General features: G+C 52.4%; 5 protein-coding genes across 5 annotated transcripts; 2 read left to right on the top strand and 3 right to left on the bottom strand.

Annotated features, from left to right (window-relative positions):
- Positions 1-5623: 5623 nt before the first annotated feature.
- On the bottom strand, positions 5624-6088 carry ATEG_00872 (uncharacterized protein; the record flags this gene model as incomplete). The annotated part of the gene is made up of 2 exons (XM_001210958.1): positions 5624-5633; positions 5712-6088. 2 exons carry the CDS (start codon positions 6086-6088, stop codon positions 5624-5626), a joined length of 387 nt encoding a protein of 128 aa, XP_001210958.1.
- A 662-nt stretch (positions 6089-6750) lies between these two features.
- Positions 6751-9018, top strand: dus3 (tRNA dihydrouridine synthase DUS3; the record flags this gene model as incomplete). The annotated part of the gene is made up of 3 exons (XM_001210957.1): positions 6751-6947; positions 7004-8884; positions 8937-9018. 3 exons carry the CDS (start codon positions 6751-6753, stop codon positions 9016-9018), a joined length of 2160 nt encoding a protein of 719 aa, XP_001210957.1.
- A 563-nt stretch (positions 9019-9581) lies between these two features.
- Positions 9582-10505, top strand: ATEG_00870 (putative BAP31 domain protein; the record flags this gene model as incomplete). Its single annotated transcript, XM_001210956.1, has 4 exons — positions 9582-9602; positions 9759-9893; positions 9957-10060; positions 10130-10505. 4 exons carry the CDS (start codon positions 9582-9584, stop codon positions 10503-10505), a joined length of 636 nt encoding a protein of 211 aa, XP_001210956.1.
- A 565-nt stretch (positions 10506-11070) lies between these two features.
- mdm12 (ERMES complex subunit MDM12) lies at positions 11071-12253 on the bottom strand (the record flags this gene model as incomplete). The annotated part of the gene is made up of 2 exons (XM_001210955.1): positions 11071-11206; positions 11412-12253. 2 exons carry the CDS (start codon positions 12251-12253, stop codon positions 11071-11073), a joined length of 978 nt encoding a protein of 325 aa, XP_001210955.1.
- A 2241-nt stretch (positions 12254-14494) lies between these two features.
- On the bottom strand, positions 14495-14929 carry ATEG_00868 (uncharacterized protein; the record flags this gene model as incomplete). Its single annotated transcript, XM_001210954.1, has 2 exons — positions 14495-14667; positions 14782-14929. The coding sequence occupies 2 exons, from the start codon at positions 14927-14929 to the stop codon at positions 14495-14497; spliced, it is 321 nt and encodes a 106-aa protein (XP_001210954.1).
- Positions 14930-19385: the final 4456 nt, after the last annotated feature.

The following is a 19385-nucleotide window of genomic DNA, read 5'->3' as shown; positions in this document are numbered from 1 at the left end:
ACTACTCAAGCTCTTTGTTTCTTCGTTGCGACGATTCGCCCGCGTGTTTCGTGTATCAAACAAGCGTCGCTTGATCGCAATGCGGCTAAGACACTGGCTCAAGCCTCGCCGGGTGGTTGCAGCGCAAGAGTCAGTCGAGATCGGTCTGGCGACAAAGTACGTGGAGCCAGCAAACCCCCCGGTGTCAGAGGTATTCCGCGACGGTTCTCCTGGTTCTTGTCTGTCGCCACCTCCACGCGAACTCGGGATGTATCGATGAGGGTGCAGCGGGTCGCCCGTGGGAGGTTGAGGCAGGTCGTCGCAGGTGTGTCGGCTCGTGAGAAGCAGTCGAGGTTCACAAAGGACCGGAGGGAACAATCCCAAGTGGTAAGGAAGGACGGATAGGATGAGGTTTCAGACCAGGACGGTGACAAATAGGTCGGTCCTGATCGAAAGACAAAAAGAGATTAGCAAGGTTTCCAGTGTCCGACCGAGATGGACTCCAGCAATCCGTCCAACTCCCGACATCTCCAGCGAGTTTTTAGGGTGTTTGGGAGAAAGAAGGGCCTTCGCAAAGCTACACTGCGCTTAGCGAAGGAGGGAGATCACAAGCGCCCACGCGGGTTTGTTTGCGATGGCCCAAGCCATCGACCGAGGGAGTAAGATAGCGGACTGCGTCATCGGAACGAGACGCGGGGAGTTCATCAAAAAGTGCCACCCCCAACAGGACGAGAGGGACGGAACAAGAGGGAAGAATACATACCGAGAACACGGGCCTTTCCAGCAGTTCGTATGTAAGGAATGAGGGGAGAGGTCGGAGAGGGGACGAGAGTCTAACGGTCGAGAGGAGGATGAAGAGTTGTCGAAGAGAAGAGAGAAGGATGGAGGAACGTGATGAGGAGAGGAGCAGGCAGAAGAAGAATAAGGAGGGAGACCACCAGCAAAAGATATCTCGTTCTGGTTGGTGATGTTATTTTTATTATAGGGATTTTAAAATGCGCAAAAAATAATCAAATGAAAATAATCCTCTCTATGAAGTCAGCGGATGTTTTTTTTTTATTTTATTATTATTATTTTTATGGGGATTTTTCTATTTTTTTATTTTTATTTTTTTCCCTTCGGGGGGTAAAATTGGTATCAATCGTATCGATCGGTATAAGGCTTCAACTGGAACAACGGGGAGGAAATCGTCCAACTCCTTCCTCTTGGGCGCTGGTGAAATTACCCCCGATTACTATTACTAGCTCTGTTCGTCTTATTACTGCCCACTAACTAGTTCAGGATTGACTTGACTAGAATCCTCAGCATCACCATCATCACCGCACGTTTCCACCCGACATGGACCACCAGACGGTCCCCTTCTAATCCTCGCTGTCTCTCTCCCGGCTCCACAACGTGGCTTTCCCCGTCTCTCGCTGGCCGTGCAACCATCCAGTGGACCCCCGGTCTACTGCCGATCTGAATAACGAATCTACGGAATGCGTACTCAGAAGATTCCTGTTTTCGTTTCTTTTTTGGGTCTCTTTTGAGGCGGCTGACACGGTTGAGTCGGAGCCTATCCGTAGTGGGGGGAACAATCATGCATCCCGGATATTGATAGGAAGATAAACTGACATGGACGCATAGGATGGGATAGCATCCATCCAAGCGATCTCTCGAGACATCATCGGGAGAATGATGCTGTATGACGCAAAACAGACAGGGTCCCTGACCATGGATACAGACCACCCGTCAGGAACCATCACGGTGAAGGCAGGATCTGAACTACCCCAGAAACCTTCTCCCGACCAATTTACCGCGGGTGACCATCGCTCCAAGCCAAGAACAACCAACCCATAGGCGTCATCTTCCAACCAGAACCCTCCGAAGAAAAGATATTTAAAAAAAAAAAAAAAAAAAAAAAAAAACAATTCTCAAACGCGATGGCTCTTGACGGAGGCGGCCATGTATGCCGACCTGCATGCATGAGACTCCTAAACACCCCCTAAGCCTATCGTGCGACATACAACAGACCAACATTACCAGTCCTCTTCTCATCGGACCAGTGGGTATTATTCAGCGCCTCTAAGGAGATGGGAGAACAGCACAATACACCCCGGGGGGAATGGCGTCTACCTAGGTTCGCCGCATAACCCCCGAGCAATACGAACTTACCTTCAGGGCGAACGTGAAGACCGTCATCTGGATGGATATGATTTGACCCCCCTTTCACGAGTGGATAAACCAACGGTGGGAAGCTAATTTCCTTCTAGAAAGTTTCGAACAATGGGGAATTGTCCATCATCCCGGACGCGGCGGGACACTTGGGCCGCACTATGTTTTTATTGGGGAGGGTGGTAAGTGCATACGCCTCGGGGGATCCATCCATGCTGTACGGAGGACGGGAACCTGTCAGACTGGATCGCATGCGGACCACTGGGTTCCTGCAAGATCCGGGATACGTCCCCGCGGGTCTGCGATCCGAAATATCGCACATTTACCATCCGCGACGAGAGAAAATACCGTCATCCGAGTCCCGTCGCAGGCAGAATCGTCAGTCACCCTCCTGCCGTGGAGACCGCTCAGCATAGTGCTGCGACTAAATCTCTCTAGCGCTGCTAGTTCAGCGGGCCTGACGGAGGAGGCTACGTTCCCACCCCCTTAGACAATCCGAGTAATACTAATAATAATTATAGTATTGCCCCCTTCTCATCTCCTTTTCCCTGCCCTGCACTTCCTGCAATGAGAAAGGGGGGCTTTCTTTTTCCCCACCAATACCCACGCTAACGGGCCCCGACAGCCACTTCGTTGGCCCGCCAAGGCCGTCCGGGCTTCCGGAGACCTTCTAGAAACATTTCGGAAGGATGATGGAAGCTTTCGAAGACCTCCCTGCCGTTGTGGCTGCGTCACCCGCCCCGGCCAGACGGTGGTGCTCAAGTCCCCTGGTGGCCCCTGTTCTACCATGCTATGCACAACGGTACACAGAGGGAACCAGGATGTTTTGATCTCCGCTGGTGACCGGACCGTTTGGATGGCCAGTTGAGAGCCGAATCGGGAGGTACTCGATTACTGCCTCCGTACGGAGCTGGTTTGTTTCAGGACGTATCGCCGGCCAGGTATCGATCATCTGACACCCTCAAGAGGGGAATGAGTCAAGATACTTACATACCAGTCTGCCTGTTTACTAAAGAAGACGATCTGGATTCTCCCCGTCTCTTCCCATAACTACATACCAGAATAGTCAACGATTGTCGTGAATTACTTTGTCGACATCCCTGCAAGTGTCCGTGTTGGTGGTGAATCAATTGCCTCCGTCGGCCCCACGCTGCGAGACTCGTTTTAGTCGGATGATTTGCCTTTACTAGTGCCGGCCGAGCCACGCAGAATTCAGGGGGCTTCGGAGGAGAGCCTGTGTGGCTGGAGAATGACGCTATCTGACAAGCTGAGCATGCAGGAGAAGCCAGTCCTCTGACCGGGATCTCAGGAGGGGCGCGGCATTTGCTCCCCGGGGCCATATGTTTCGACTTCTTTCTCAACAAACAGGAGCATGATTAATCGTACCACGACCAACCGGACGAGCGAGTTCCCCCCCCATATGATTTTCGGGCGGTGCCTGGCTGTGCTTAGGACAGCGGGAGGTCGCACCGTACGACAGCATCCCTGATCTGGAGTAATCTTCCGACAGCCCTGATCACAACGTGTCTGGCCTCGGTAGTTTTGAACACATCCCTACCTGTTGTCTTCTGCACACCGCCATACCCTCGCCTGTCGCACCCGTCCCCCCAACAGATGACCCAGGGCGGACCTCACTAGCCAAGACAAGAATCGATAGTAAATCCTCCGTCGCAGCACCAACGCGCCCCGTCTTCACACCCGCATCGCATCCCCCTCCTATCTATCCACAATTGATCTTCGGCCGGCAGGATGCATCCCGGGCGCACTATGCAAGATGCGGTCTAGGTACGACTTTTAGCCCCGACTAAGTCAAGGCCGCTCATGCGAAGGGAAGGACCCCCATCAGGGGACCCAGTCCCTGCCCGGAAGGGAATGTTTCTGGAAGACACGTAGAAATCTGCGGTGGACACCGCATGGTGGGACGGCACCTGCTGTTGGAGCTACTGTTGGAGACGTACTGAGTAAGTGTACGGAGTAGGGGTAAGGAATGGTACCAGTAAAATGCAGCGGTGAACTTCCGGATTGGATGAATTTGGTGACCCCTATCATTCCAGGTGAGTTTTTGTCCTAGGGAGTGTTACTGAGTCGGAAATGAGCCGCCCATGCATGTCAGTGAAACATTCCACTTTCCTCTGCAACATGAGTCGGAGCCATCCCAACTTGGCATCGAGATAAGCTATCTCAAGTTACCTGTGGTGGCTGTCCCATGGCGCAGTAACCACGCACCCAATGCCCTTCTACTGGAGAGAGTTTTGGGCGCCCAGGGTTTGATAGTAAGGCCAGAGGGAGGCGGCCGCCTTCAAACGCCCCGAGCGACGTGGAAGCGATCAATGTCGTTCTCGAGTGTCTCGGAGTCGAGAATCTCTGCGCTCACGTACTTCAGTGAGAAGCCAGACACGTAAGATCCGACTAAGACAGGAAGAGTTTAATCATCTGGTCAAGTTATGATCCCAGCTAAACCGTTACTCACGAAGGTAATTCCTGAAGATGATCGGTACACAACTCATGACGATGACTGTAAACGAGGAGTGTCATTCTAGATGGCTCCCAAAGACGGGCCTCGGGAGTTAGTGCAAAGACCTGATCATTGCTGGGTTCTATATACCTCTTATTCTCAACAAACGTGTGTTGTCGTGATGGGCATATCCGAATGGACCCTCGTCTGGGAGCTGTTGCGCATCACTGGCCAAAGAAACTTCCCATTCTCAGTGCAAGCTGTCATCACGATAACCTTCCCGGATGTTAATGCTGCTGCCCACGAGTCTTACTACGAGAATCGCTGCGATAACCCGCTTAACATATCTACATCACAGTCGGGTCGTGAGACAGGCTTGACGGGTTCAGGCTTGATCACTTTTGCGCGTCGCTGTAGGACGTTGAAATTGGTGTCTTCCCCATTCTTAATGCCCCTATATTATGCGTAAACTGATGCAGGGTGCGTAAGTCCAATGGAACCAAGGATCGAGACCCGCATGAGGCTCTAGGTACATTACCTATGTAGTAGCTCCAGCAGCGTGTATCATCAGACGAGCCTACACCCATGTATGAATGTATATAAGGCACAAGAATTGTGTTTGTGGCGTGACATGCAGTATGACGGATTATGTGGCACAAAGAGGCTACTCTCTATTGAATGATGTCTGTTAACCAAGTATGACTTTGTACATATTTCTTTGATCACACTACCCCAAAAAGCGGAAATGATATCATGGCCCTTATTATCCGCGGATGCGAGTACAGAAATGCGTTACCTGTATTTAGCAATTGAGAAATAGCCCAGTGAGGTACCCTTGATTCAAGGAACTGTCTACTTCACACCCCAATCCTCAGCAGTAAAGAAAACAGTCCCACCGTCTTGTTCAGCGTGGAACCCTCTGAGTGCCTAGATACATTCTGCTCACCACACTTAGTGGAATAGCCTGGATATCATCTGCAACCTCCTGAAATGCACTCTATCTGTATGCCACAGTTTTGTTCCTGATCATTGCTATCACTTCCGGCTAGAAGGTTTGAGTGAATCAGTACAGACACCTGCGCAAGGCATATCCATAACTGGTCAAAGGAAACCTCATCCATACCTGAAAACATAGCGAAGTCGCCTCCATTGGGCCTTTCTCTGCCAGGGATTGTTCCCCTGCGCCCTCATCCTTTTCTCGTATTCCAAAAACCAGACAAAGTACCCTTCGAAGTAGAAGATCGCCATGTCGAATTGCTCCCTATCCAAGGGATGTTCTGTCTCCTGTACGTAAGACGAGACGAGCTTCTTAAGCACATATTGCCGGGCTGCGGTATAGTTCAAACGTCTGAGGTGTCGTCGCATCCCACGCAGATAGTTGTTGATGTTGAAAGCGTAGATGAGGTGAGGGATCAGCCAGTGGACGGCCCTTGGGGATCTTTCATATTGCGATGCGTTTGTGCTTTCGAATGCGCGTACAGCCTGCTCAGCTTGATCCATGTTGTTGTGGTAGAGGAAGAGCTGATATGGTTGAAGTTATGTTGACTGAACAGAATAAGAATGACTGGACAGGAGTGTGGCCATAAGAGGGCGTAAAGATAGTCTTCGAGAGGAAGAACAGAGAAAACATAAACATCAGTGAATGAATGGACCTGAAACGTTGGATAGCAGCAATCAGGACTGCAGTTGTTTTCCCCTACCATAACAATGACCTACAACATTGAATGGCGCGCAAATTCCATGGCATGGTCTACATCTACTGTACTAAATCCAAGTCACTCCAGTATATGACTTTGATTTTTACCTGTTTACTGTAATAGGCTTTAGCCATCATTCACTCGCGTTCGAGGGGAATACAAAGAGTCCATATGAGCCTCTGTATACTCTGAAGAAATTATATTCCTCAGGCACCAATGAACCCCACAGACCCACCATGCAAACTATGCAAACTGCCGTTCCTCTCCGCCCTCGGTGTGTGCGGCGAACTGGACAAAAATTTCGTCTACAGACGACTGCAAGAAAGGTTTGTCGCGTGGCTTACAAGATACATTATTTTGCTTTCCGGAAGAAATTGAGATAGAAAAGTCTTCCGGCACTACAAATTCTGATACATTGTCCTGTGAAACCCTTTGGACCCTTTCCGCGACTCGGCGGTCTCCATAATGACCTCCGCGACTAGCAATGGACAAGAGCCGGCTTCTGGAGGGGCACCGGCACCGGCACACGAACCCCAGAACGATACTCACGTTACCGACAATACTGGAGAACCACCTTTGAAGAAGGCAAAACTCGACGAACCTTTCACGCTCAATGGCGATAAACCTCCCCGCAGGAAGGGCGTTGCTCCCATCAAGGCGGAGTATGTACAGTGCGACAAGTCCCTTGTTGAAGTCGCTAACCAATATCTCTCACTAGATACCTTGTCGATATCAACGCCATTCCCGTATCTGCGCCAGAGGAAAATACAGACGATGCCGCCGAAGCGGCGCATCACGAGGAGCGCGAAGACGACAAGAAGAAGAAGCCAAAGATCAGAGGCCAGAATACGAATCGAACTTTTGGAAGGTACCAGGATGAGAAGGGACTCTGCCCCAGCAGAGTATTTGCGCCTGAGTTCTCCCCTGGAGAATGCAGATTCGGCGACAAGTGCCGCTTCGAGCACGACCTGCGCACCTATCTGAAAGAACACAAGCGCGAGGATCTCACGACCTTTGGTGGTGTGTGCCCCGTGTGGGATGCGCGGGGGAAATGCTATGCAGGGTGGAAATGCCGTTTTGTTGGCTCTCACATGACCGAGCGCGACACTCCGGATGGAAGAAAGGAACTGGTTTTGGTCGAAGACGAGGAGCGCAAGAAGAAATCGCCGCGCCTGGTCCCCTATGCAAGCGAGGAAGGCCTCGCAAACACTATCTCGGTGGACGATAGGAACGCGTTGTCCAGGAAAAAGATCAAGACCCCGCGCGCCGATGCATACTCGTCTTGGCTTGACAAGACATCCAAGCAGCTGGAAAAGACTCTCCACGGCAGACGCCAGAACGACGGCGGGGTAGTTGAGTTTACGAAGGAAGAGCGAGAGGAGCAAAGGGCCAACTATACCGAGCCTCCATTTTTGCCTTCCGAGAAGCGCCGCCTATACTTTGGCCCTGAAACTCCGACTTTGGCGCCATTGACTACGCAGGGTAATCTGCCCTTCCGGAGGCTCTGCGTAGAACTTGGGGCCCAGTTCGTCTACTCTGAAATGGCAATGAGCATGCCATTGATCCAAGGAACGAAATCAGAATGGGCTTTGTTGAGATCCCACGAAACTGAATTGACCCCACCGACCATCTCCCCAAGTGATAAGATTGTGCAAGGTTACGACAACTCCAAGGATATGAAGTTTGGCGCTCAGATTGCCGCAAACAAACCCTGGCAGGCACTAAAAGCTACGGAGGTGCTATCCAAGTTCACGCCTAACCTTCGTGTCATCGACCTTAACTGCGGATGCCCCATCGATCTTCTCTTCCGCGAAGGTGCTGGATCGGCGCTTCTCGAACATCACTCGAAGTTGGAGAAGATCCTCCGTGGCATGAATGCAGTGTCGGAAGAGATCCCCATTAGTGTCAAAATCCGCCTGGGCGTGCGAGACAACGCACCGAACGCCCAGAAGCTCGTGGAGCGTCTGGTCCTGGGAGGACACGAATCCCACTTGCTTGGCCTTGGGCCGTGCGGCACTGCGGCGATTACTCTCCACGGACGTAGTCGACAGCAGAGGTACACGAAACAAGCCGACTGGGGTTACATCGCCGAAACCGCCGCTCTCATCAAGAACCTCAACAAGAGGAAGGATGAGTTGACAGACACCATTTACGAACCGGATGAACGCATGCTGCCGAATGGTGGGAAGGTGTACTTCCTCGGAAATGGAGATTGTTTCTCCCACCAGGATTACGATGATCATATCAACAATGCTGGCGTCGACAGCGTGATGATTGGCCGAGGCGCATTGATCAAACCTTGGCTCTTTGAGGAGATTCAGACGGGCCAGTACCTGGACAAGTCCGCATCGGAGCGTCTGTCTCTTGTGGAAAAATTTGCCAAGTACGGCCTTGATACCTGGGGCTCGGACGAGTATGGTGTCGGAATCACACGTCGCTTCTTGCTGGAGTGGTTGAGCTTCCACCGTCGGTATGTGCCCGTCGGTCTGCTCGAATATCTTCCACCGAATATCCAGGATCGTCCGCCAGCATGGAGGGGCAGGAATGAGATGGAGACCCTCCTTGCCAGTGACCACTACAAGGACTGGATTAAGATCACGTAAGTGTTTCCTGACACTGGTCCTGCATACGCCTAACTGACCTTTTCACAGGGAGATGTTCCTCGGACCGGCGCACAAGGATTTCAAGTTTGAGCCCAAGCATAAGTCCAACGCCTACGAAACTGAAGGATAGAAAGCGATATAGACGAACATAGAAGTGTGCAGAGAGTTGGTTATCCCGCTGCCATAGTAGACAGAGGGTAGCGAATACATTATGTTCGAGACTAAAGAAGTTCGTGCGACAGGCGAGCCTCATTAGATAGACTGGCGTGCGTTATTGCCTTTTACCCGGTGGTAAGTTCCTGTAGAACAGAGAGCAACAAAAGTGCCCATCGCACGTGACGTCAGATTAGTCAAGCTGGGAACCGTATCACGTGCTTCTGACTGTCGGTGGTGATGACGTCTTCCTCCTGCCAGCAGCTGCAAAGAGACCACCTCACTCCTCGACTCTCTCGCCAACTTCAGCCGGTGACCTCATCCCTGGCATTAACTACATCGGCCTTTAGTATCAAGCCTCGGGATATAAATCTCGCCTCGCATACTCCCTATCAAACGTTCAGTGTCTATCCTTGGCACTCCGTCATCTTTTGTTTACATTTTGCAACAACCCCCCACAAGTGCACTGCAGCTGCAACCCCTATATCCTCCTAGCAGAAACCGTGCATCAGAAGTTGATTCTGCATCATCACCGGCAGAATGACGCTCTACTACAGTCTTGTACGTGCATGTCGCTCTTCCTCCTCGAATTCTGTCGGTCGGGAGCTTCGGCACCCAATCCGTCGAAGCCTACGTCTTCCGGGCGATGCTGCACAACATGCCCCTCTAGACATTGAATTCGCCCAAAAATCCGCAAAACTGACTCGATATGTGCAGGTTTTCTGCCTCCTGGTGCTGGAGATGGCGGTCTTCATGGGCCTCATCGTCCCGCTTCCCTTCACCATCAAGCGGAAGCTGTTCACCTTCATCTCGGAGAGCCCCATAGTAGCCAAACTACAATACGGGTTGAAGGTTGGTTTTCTACTGACAATGTCACTTCTCGCGCCGTCCTAGATCTAACCAATACATTGCCAGATCACGTTCATATTCATCCTGATCCTGTTCATTGACAGTGTCAACCGCGTGTACCGCGTGCAGCTGGAGGTGGCTGCCTTCCACAAGGAAGGTGGCGGCATGGGGTGAGCCATTCCCCACTCACTCCGCAACCATTCCCTACATACCTCGAAACTGACAATAAGTGAAACTAGAGCAACGATCGGCACCGACCGCATGGAAGTCCAGGCCCGCAAGTTCTACTCCCAGCGCAACATGTACCTCTGCGGCTTCACGCTGTTCCTGTCTCTGATCCTCAACCGCACCTACACCATGATCCTGGAGGTGCTCCGTCTCGAAGAGAAGGTCAAGCTCCTCGAGGGCGACAAGAAGGCCGGTGGAAAGGACTCTGCGCGCCTCGCGCAGGCTGGTGACATGGGCGAGATCGGACGACTGAAGAAGGAGCTGGAGGCCAAGGACCGCGACATCGAGACTCTGAAGAAGCAGTGCGAGGGCCTCACCCGCGAATACCACAGCCTCGGCGATAAGGTCTCTGGCAAGTCTGACGATGACTCCAAGAAGGACCTGTGAACGGTTGCTGCTGGTGTGGTGCGTCGCCTGAAGCATGTTGATGGAGTTGTGTGCTGTCATGGGGCAGGTGCTGCTATAGTCTGGCGGGAATGTTGACCGGCTTAGGGCATGCAATTTGCGTGACTGTTCCGTTGCGTGTGGCGTGTGGCGCTGGGGAAGAAAGTGGATGTCGAAAGAGCGAAAGGGAGAGCTAGAGCTAATGCGTCTTCGAATGTTTCATGTTGTTTTACTTCAACGGAAATAGTCTTGAATTGAGCGTGGATCTGTACGAGTAACGCTTTCTTCCGAGTATAAGTTTTATTCGTCTCCAACTAGTGAGGCAGTTGAGTGATTGTCGAATTCACATGATCGAGAATCTTCGTCTTGAACAAAATTGACAAAACGATACAACAATATTATACAGTGACATATGCAAGCTCCAGGCCAAGATGTCGGACATAACAAGATCATCCTCGTAAACTCATAATCTATATTAAGAAAGTCCAGAAACTGGGAAATACAAGTTCCTCCTCGAAGATCCGGCGCACCTGAGCGAGCACAAACCGCTCAACCTTGCCTACGTTCTTCAACACTTGCTTCCCGTCTTCTTTCCGGCCAATTTCGCTTTCGACCCGGATCTCCCGGAGCAGCCCACCCTGGCGTTTCGGGGACGTCGTGGGATCCAGACCGCTGCGCGGATGGTCATCTTTGTCTCTCGTTTCCTGGTCGTCCGCGCCGATCAACGCATCCGCATCTTCGGCCGAGAGGAAGCAGAAATTCACACGTTTCCGGATATACGCGACGACGGCGACTCCGTCGAATGTGACTCCAGTGATATTCAGCTTTAGCGGCAGGCCCACGAAGCTGGGCATGGGGTAGTCCAGAAGGATCTCCGCCGTTAGCGACAGTCGCACGTCGCCCGCATACTTGGCGCGGCACATAACCTGAAAGTCTTCAGGACGCCGCTCGCGCATTTTCGGGAACCGAAAGGGGTGGTCTGGCTCGGCTGGGTCATCCAAATGTTCTTCCTCGGGATGAGATCCGTCTCCGCTGTTTCTGTTGGAGCCCGACGGGTGGGAGGGAAGTGTGCTGGAGGTTGACGGTCGCGAGGTCGGATTGCTGCTGTCGATATCTTCTGGACGGTGCTGGCGCATTGCCCCTGCAGCGGGACCAGACGCATGCCCACGATTTCCGGGTCCCAAGTTATGGTCTGTCCAGCCATTTGCGAAAGGCGTGCCGCCAGCGACCGCCGCGAGCGGGGTTTGTGTTCCGGACAGACCGCCGAGAGACATTAGGTGGTAGCCTATCGTCGAGGTGCCGCCGGGGATGCCGGGGGTGCCGGCGCGCGGGAGGAAATGGGGGTTCAGGTGTTCCATTGGCGAGCGGAGAGGAGAGGGGTGGAATCCCTCATCGAACGGGTCCCGGAGCGGTTGATTCATCGTCACTTCGTCGCGATAGGGAGGCTCGTTGAGCTCGGAATGCGTTCTGTGCCATTGATTGCCGTGCGCGGAGACGAGCTCCTCTGAGACCTCCGAGGTTTCGTCATCTTCGTCCTCCTCGTAAAAGTCGGCGAATGGTTCGCAGAAGTCCTTGATCTCAAGATCTGGGGGGACCGTGCCGAAGTCAAACGAATGTACTTGGACGGAGCGAATGAACCGTGGAAGGGCCACCTGTTGGAACTTGTCGTGGATGAAGGAGCGGATGCGCTCCGCGAGGGCTTCACCGTCTGGGCCCGAGGTGGCTGTCTTCCAGTCGACTTCTATGGACATCACATGTGCGGAATTCCGGATTGAAGTAAAAGGCGGAGGTCGATCTGTAAGGATGGAGGGAAGAGGAAGAAATATGGGGAAATAGTAGGATTTGGGAAGTCTACGGATTCGCCGCGGAGCTGTATGTCAGTAGATCACGTGAATCTCCACGAGATCTATGAAGATAGCTGGAACATATTTGGGTCAACGATGATTGTTCTATTTGGCTGTCCTAAGAAGCGTTATGTTTGATGATTTAGGAATCTATGATAAAATAAGTGGCTATAATGTAGTGCGAAAAGTGGAAGTCTACCAAAAGCTAGGAATGATTTCTCATTTCGGACGACCAGCCTTCAAGAATATAGTTCCATCTTATCTAACTATAGCTGCAACGTATTGGCAAGAAAGACCACTACGCAACCAGCAATGCCAAGTTACCTACTTAGGAGTGATTTCTCTCGTTGTCAGACCGGGTCGCGGAGCCAGCCGACTGTCACAAGCCCTGTTCCTGTATCTCCTCCAATTCCACCCGCTGCAGTGTCCTTGTCTCCAGCATATGCATCCAAGCACCTATAGAACAATCCCTAGGCCTGGATTGTGCTTGTATGTATCTTGCGGCGCCATTTCAGGGTACAGTTCGTCGGGTTCAAAGCACGCATATAGGGACCTTTCCGTTATGCGACAGGTATATCAATGTAGCAAACGGTCTGTTGGACCAGAATCTGACCCTAGAACCAAGATATTAGAGACAGTTCCCTTTAATAACGAGAAGATTGCCGCAAGTCCTCTTCCAAGCTAGCATTTGTGTTTACTGAGATGGCTTTCCAGACAGCCAACGCTCCTCTTGGGCAGCTTTCTTCGAATCACTGTGGAAGACAGTATGGTGATTAAACCATGTAGATCATAAAAGGATGAGATACATAAAGCGTCGTTTTTGCGAAACATGCGAGTTCAAACAATAGAATTAGCGAGATATCACACACTACACATGATCTGGGAGCGATGGTATGTCCTGAGCAGCTGTCTGCCCAGATTTTCCTGTGCGACGCTTGCTACGATTCCAGTAGGAGCGCTTATCGGCTTGCACACTGTTTACCTGGAAACAGACAATGAAGACACCACAGCGCATTGAGATAGTGCGCTCATTGCAAGTAGGACGTGGAGTCATGTTCCTGATATCGCAGAGATGACACGGAGAAAGTATATTAGACGATGAAAGAGATAAATAAAAGCGATGAAGGGGGTCAAAATATGGCAAAGATGGAAGAAAATAAGAGAAAGGAGGTGAATGTGGGAAGAACAGTGGCAACGGCAGTAGTCCACACCTACTAGGCACCTAGAATGTATGTCAATATCCCCCTATCTTCAACCCCAGCAAGGCACCCTGCGTTTGCGCCATGATCAGCCTTGCGTCAAATATCTGGATACAATCTCCCACCGCAGGGAACCCTTCTCTCTGGTATGTTCATATAGTACTTGATTCATTCGCTGAGGGCTTATCTTCGGCACTTGAACTAGTGAAGCCCCGAAGATTCTCCTCGCACACGCCACAGGAACCAACAACTTGTTCCAACAGCGTCCATCATTCGCTCTTGAGACTTCCCCCGTGTTCGTTGGCATCTGCGTCTGTGCCGCGGGACTTCTTTGTCTGATTCGATGATCCCGATCAGGTGACGAGAGGCGTCTGCGGTGCTAATGCACCCCCCGATGGACAGTGCGAATCACGTCCGTTCAGGGACTCGAGGCAGAAAATTCTTGGTCTGCGCCCGTTGCGGCGTGGGTAAGCGACTTCCGCAAGCACACGTCGATGTGAGTCAGTATATAGCAAGTAGTTTTATATACTGTGCAACCGACTGACAGGGTTCTGCCTATCCGACGCCCGGGACTCGGGAAACGCCGAAACAACGTCGGATGGATCCTGGGACTACGGGGTACGAACTACATGAGAATTGAGCGAGCGGTGCACTGAGAGGACAATTGTTCAAAGATTCAAGGAATGAAGATAACGAAGCAGCTAACTAATCTCACAAAACGCTTGACAGACGGATGCAGGAACCAAGAGCTGGAAGGACTACCGAAACCACCTTTCAGTCCCTTGGTTCGATGGAAGGTTCATGAGACAAGTACAGTAAAGAACACACACAAAAAACCACACAGCAAGACAATGCATATGCAATAAGGAGAGACGGGGGACGCGAAGACATAAAAAACCAAGTATAGATGTTCCTGTTGGAGGTCCCGCAGAAGCCCTGACCACCTCGACTAGATCAGCTCGGAAGGATCGAGGCGGCCGAGATTCAGTGCGAACAAGCGGAAACCCCCAACAGAACGCTCAACGTCGAAGTCGATCCATCTCCGCACGCGAGCACCACGGCGAAAGAACAAAACAACAAGAAGGTAGTGCTCAACCGGATCAGATCGGCTGGTGCTGGGGACTAAAATTGTCAGTAAGAAATTGCTTTGTCCTTTCGAGTCCCCGACTCTTTCATCCGCGGTGGAGCTCGCGCCCAGACATGTGTCCACTCACTAACCTCGAGTCCATATCTAACCACCATGCAACGGGCAGTTGTATCCCTCTCGCCGGCGGACCTGCTGTCGCACCCCGGTGCAGGAAGTACCTCGTTTGGCACAGTAGACAACGTCGCCCTCCGGGTGGGTGCACCCGCAGTCGTATTTGTAGAAGTACTGCGAACACATGATGGCAATCTAGTGCCCCGCAAAGACAGATGGACAAAGAACACGGGTAACCGGTGCGGAATAGACGAAGGATTGCCTCAAAGGCGCAAAGTCAAAGAACTTCAGAAAGATGAGCTGTTTTGCGAAGCTGGAGAGAGATCCAGAGAGAAGATGGTCGCGATGTTGCTGGCGATGTTCTGAGGAGGTTCAACGGGTTCAAAGAGGGCTTTAAATAAGTCAATCGCGGCCCTGCGTAACATCCAAGATGATAGAAACTGTCGCTGCGGATGACTGTGCCGCAACAACACTGTCTACAGAAAAAATAACAGATGGTCAGCCAGACAGGGGCTGAGTGGGCACGAAAATTATTATCGGGGAAAATAAAAGGAAGGTTGACAGGAGACAACAACGGGAAGGAAGAAGAAGGTTAGTCAGGGAAGAGGGCCGAACTAGCTACGCATGCAGTCATCTCTTTTTTGCGCCTTCTCTCAGGCCCTCCGTCACAGAAACCGGGCATATCGAATTGCGCCGACGGAGTTGGTGACCGGGTCTACATTGCGGGCGAAGGCGAGACATTCCAACACATTACCCGAGTAGGAAAACGGAGGCCATCGCATCTCAAGAACTACTGCGTTAGACCTCTCCTGCCCAAGACAGGATTGGCGGTCTTGTGGATCATCTGTCCAGTGGCGTCCGTCCGACGAGAGTCTAGATGGTGATATCTTTACCCCGTGCAGTAAGTCGGACAGAGTGATGAGCAATGTCATCGGTTGGATACCTCTGGCCCCGGCCCCCGAGGTTCGTGAGATCATTAGACTTCCGCAGATGCATCACGGGAGGCCTTGACATCATCTTGAAGACACTGCGGCATGATCGCAGGAGCCTCCGGTCACATATGCAGGTGAAAGGGCAGAGATTTCCGCGTTATCAAATCACTTCCCGTAGCCGGCCAACAGTGTTCACGCCGTTCGGGGGTCATGCCGCAGCCATTCACTGCTCCAAACTGCGCATCTGACAAATGTCACGCAGCCGGGAGAGAAATTTTTCTGGTCTTCCCATTATCGATGACTCCTAACCTCAGTCACAGTCTTCGCTCTATCATGCGCACCCCAAGGGCGTCGTTGGGGAGGGAACAACAAGGGTGTTACAGAGCAACCCCATTTGATTGAACGATAGAGCCGATATCAAAGCCCGGACCCGACACAAGGCTTTTTCCTTTCCCTTTCATTCGTATTCCGCGCAGCTTCTAGAGCAAGGGTCGCGGCGTCGACTGGAAAAACTGCGGCGCCACAGCTCCCGAGCACATCGTTGTCCGACATGCGCAACATGCCCAGAAATCAGCCAAGGCATAAATCAACCCCGGCGGCGACTTCACGTCTGCGAGTTGAGAGGAACAATATGCAGGAACCGCACAGCCATCACACAGTCGACTTGTGTGTCTCGCAGGGCCGGCCAATGTGTGGGGCCAGAGACCTTGACGCAGTTGGTGATGGCTGCGAGTTCAATGTCGAATCCTCAAATATTTTTTTTGTTCTTTTCTTTTTCAAAGTTTTCATTTCGCAAAGTGCCACCTTCTGCAGTGACATATCTCTGTAGTTGACGATATGTGAGCCTGCAGGACGTACTCATCATGTGCCGCAATGGGTCCGTCCATAATGCCTTGTGAGAGCCCTATCTGCCGGCAATGTTGGTGTGATGCCGGCCACATTGAGCCCTGACAGTCGGCTAACTTATTTCTGAGCAGAGAGGAACAATCTTTACCTATCAATTTTCCGGCCCTCTTCACAATCCGCCCTGTTGGCGGGCGGGGGGCGACAGGATCTCAACTGACGGGCCAGGCACCCGACCGGACGGGGGCACAGCACTTGCGGCGCTCTCGAAAGAGGAGAGGGCGGAAATTCTGTGGCTACGACGGCTCCTCGTCGCCTCTTCAGCCGCTGAGCATTCGCGCCACAGGATGAAGGGCCGAGCGATACGGCGCGAAGACTGGGGGCGCTAAACAGGCCGAAAATCATAGGCTGAAGGTGGAAGGTGAGTGCTCAACATAGCCGCCGTTGGCTCGTGGGCCCAAGCGAGGGCTGTCAGGATAAGGCAGCAGCCCAGGCGTCCCCATGGGGAGTTAAAAAGGGAAAGGGAAAAAGATGAGGGCGAAGATGACGATGGTTGTTGATGTTGTTGGTTGTCCGACGTGGATGGACACGTGACCGGGGTGTTCTGCACAAACGCTGCAACTTTCGCGACTGTTCGCGTTGATTTGGTTTGTGCTTGTCGGGTAGAGAGAGAAGAAGAGACGATGGATCGACTCGTCAACGGTCATGGTGGTGCCAGACTACCAGTGCACGCAACTCCACTCAATACCATCGCCAGACCATATGTCCGAGTCCACCCGTCTCTACCCAGAGTCCCAGACACGTTCAGTCTCACATCCCGAAGGCGCATCCTTCCTTCCGATACGACAAACGTCACACTGGCTTGCAACCCGTCCGTCCGTCTTCTCTCCGCATCATGCTAAGACCCCTCGACCAGAACAGTGCCAGAACCCCTTACGTCCTCCGGTTCCATCATGCGCCCGAGGATGCGAGCGTGTTCTAGAAAACGAAACCCCCAGGTTCCAGAGGACACCGACAACATGCACAGATAACGCTGCCAAGCGAACCAGCATACCGGACGGGGTCATGCGGAAGGCCAATGTCGAGGAAAGAATGCGCGCCTAGACTCTTCCACCGGCCAGGTACATCATCCAACATCCCTTGGTTACCCGAAGATGAACACCCGTGGATGGGACGAGATGGGACGAGTGCATGGTCCCGGCACGTTGCTTGGCTCTGGAAGCTCCTGGGTGCGGATCACCCGAGGCTCAATTTCGGGTCGCGTCGGCCCAATTTGCTTGTGCGATGGTGCTTGGTGCTATGGGGATGCATTATTGTTACTCTCAGTCCTTTTTCTTCGCGCAACCATATCGGGGGAAGGGATGAGGCTTGCTGGCTTGGCGAGCTTCCCCCATGCAGAAGTGATCTATCATCCAGATTTTGCTCCGTATCAGTCTCTCCGCGGCGGGCTCGGGTATTACGAAGTTCCTCACGATATGCATAGGAACGGGGGGCGATCTTCCAATAATGACGTCCTCCGCCCCGCCCTGGATGCGTGAGAATGCTCCAACATGTGAAGTCCGGCGTGTTTGCACCACGCACATTGGACGCCTCTCGTCTCTCCACTATCTCTCGCATCGGGGTCTAGCTCTGGATCGACGTCCTTTCGGAATCCATCCATGAAACCTGACAACCCCTCTTCGAGAGTGACCTCCTTCACATGTATAAATAGGTCGTTGAATCCCCCCAGGGGTACTCTTGTCCAGCATCTTACTCCTCCTGACGCAAAGAGCTTATCCAGACCGCGCCACCTTACCAACATCTCACTCATCTCTTACCACATAAACAACCTCTCCCACAGCCATCATGTACTCGTACACTCCCACCCACAAGTTCCTCGTCCTGGCGCCCATCCAGTCGGGCCCTCGCTCCATCGACATCACCTCGCAACCCGAACTCACATCGGAGCAGGCCCTCGCCGCCGTGCGCGAACGCTCCGACAGCCAGTCCTCCACCGCCACAGCCGTTTCCCAGACCGGCGACGTCGTGTCGTCTCTACCAAGCGGCTTCCTCTACCTTGGCCACGACACCAATGGAAAGAACTAAATCGTCTGGCCAGCCAATCTACGGTGGATCGCGCGGGACACATCCACTTGCCTCCAGACGAGCATGCAATTCTTGTTGTCTTTCAATTGATGATTTCCTTTCTCTTCATGCTTTGATTTGATTCTGCTCTGTTTGAACGTGGGAACCACACCACGGCACGAATGATACCACCTCATCCTGCTGACAGCCGTTGCTGCCCGATGAGAAAACCAATTGGCAAGGCGAGGGGCGAGAGGACAGAGGACCCGGGGGTGCTGTGTTGATACCTGCCAAGCCGTGTGCAATCTGATAAACTGCAGCTGGCGTTACACCGCCAAGCAAATGATAATGGATGATCGACCAACCTTCTGCTGGTCCTGTAGCCTAACTATCTCCCCTTCTCCGTAGCCTGTAGCATGCCAGCATGCCTCCACGTTGGCCCGCACGCTGACAAAACCACACCCTGGGTTCCACCCTGCCGGTGAGAAAAGGGAGAAGGGATTCTAGAACCGCACACACCGAGGCAAGAAGGGGAATGGACTCCATCCGGAATAGCCACCCGCAAGATTTGAGTTTACTACCTACCTACCTACCTACTTAGGTACTCCGATACACAAGGTACGGAGTACATCGAGCGAGCACTACCTCCTTCCTTTACACCGACGACGGTTTCAATATCACACCTCCACCTCATATCTATAGCCCCATACGGAATACTACATCAAGACACCTACGTAGATGAGGTAGATCCCTTCCCTTTCCCCCTTACTCCGTACACCGTACTCCCCCCCACTGATAAGAAC

This window comes from Aspergillus terreus, genomic scaffold, assembly GCF_000149615.1.
Source record: "Aspergillus terreus NIH2624 scaffold_1 genomic scaffold, whole genome shotgun sequence".
Lineage (NCBI taxonomy): Eukaryota > Fungi > Ascomycota > Eurotiomycetes > Eurotiales > Aspergillaceae > Aspergillus > Aspergillus terreus.
Note: the sequence above shows the minus strand (reverse complement) of the source record. Positions and strands in the feature narration are given on the sequence as shown.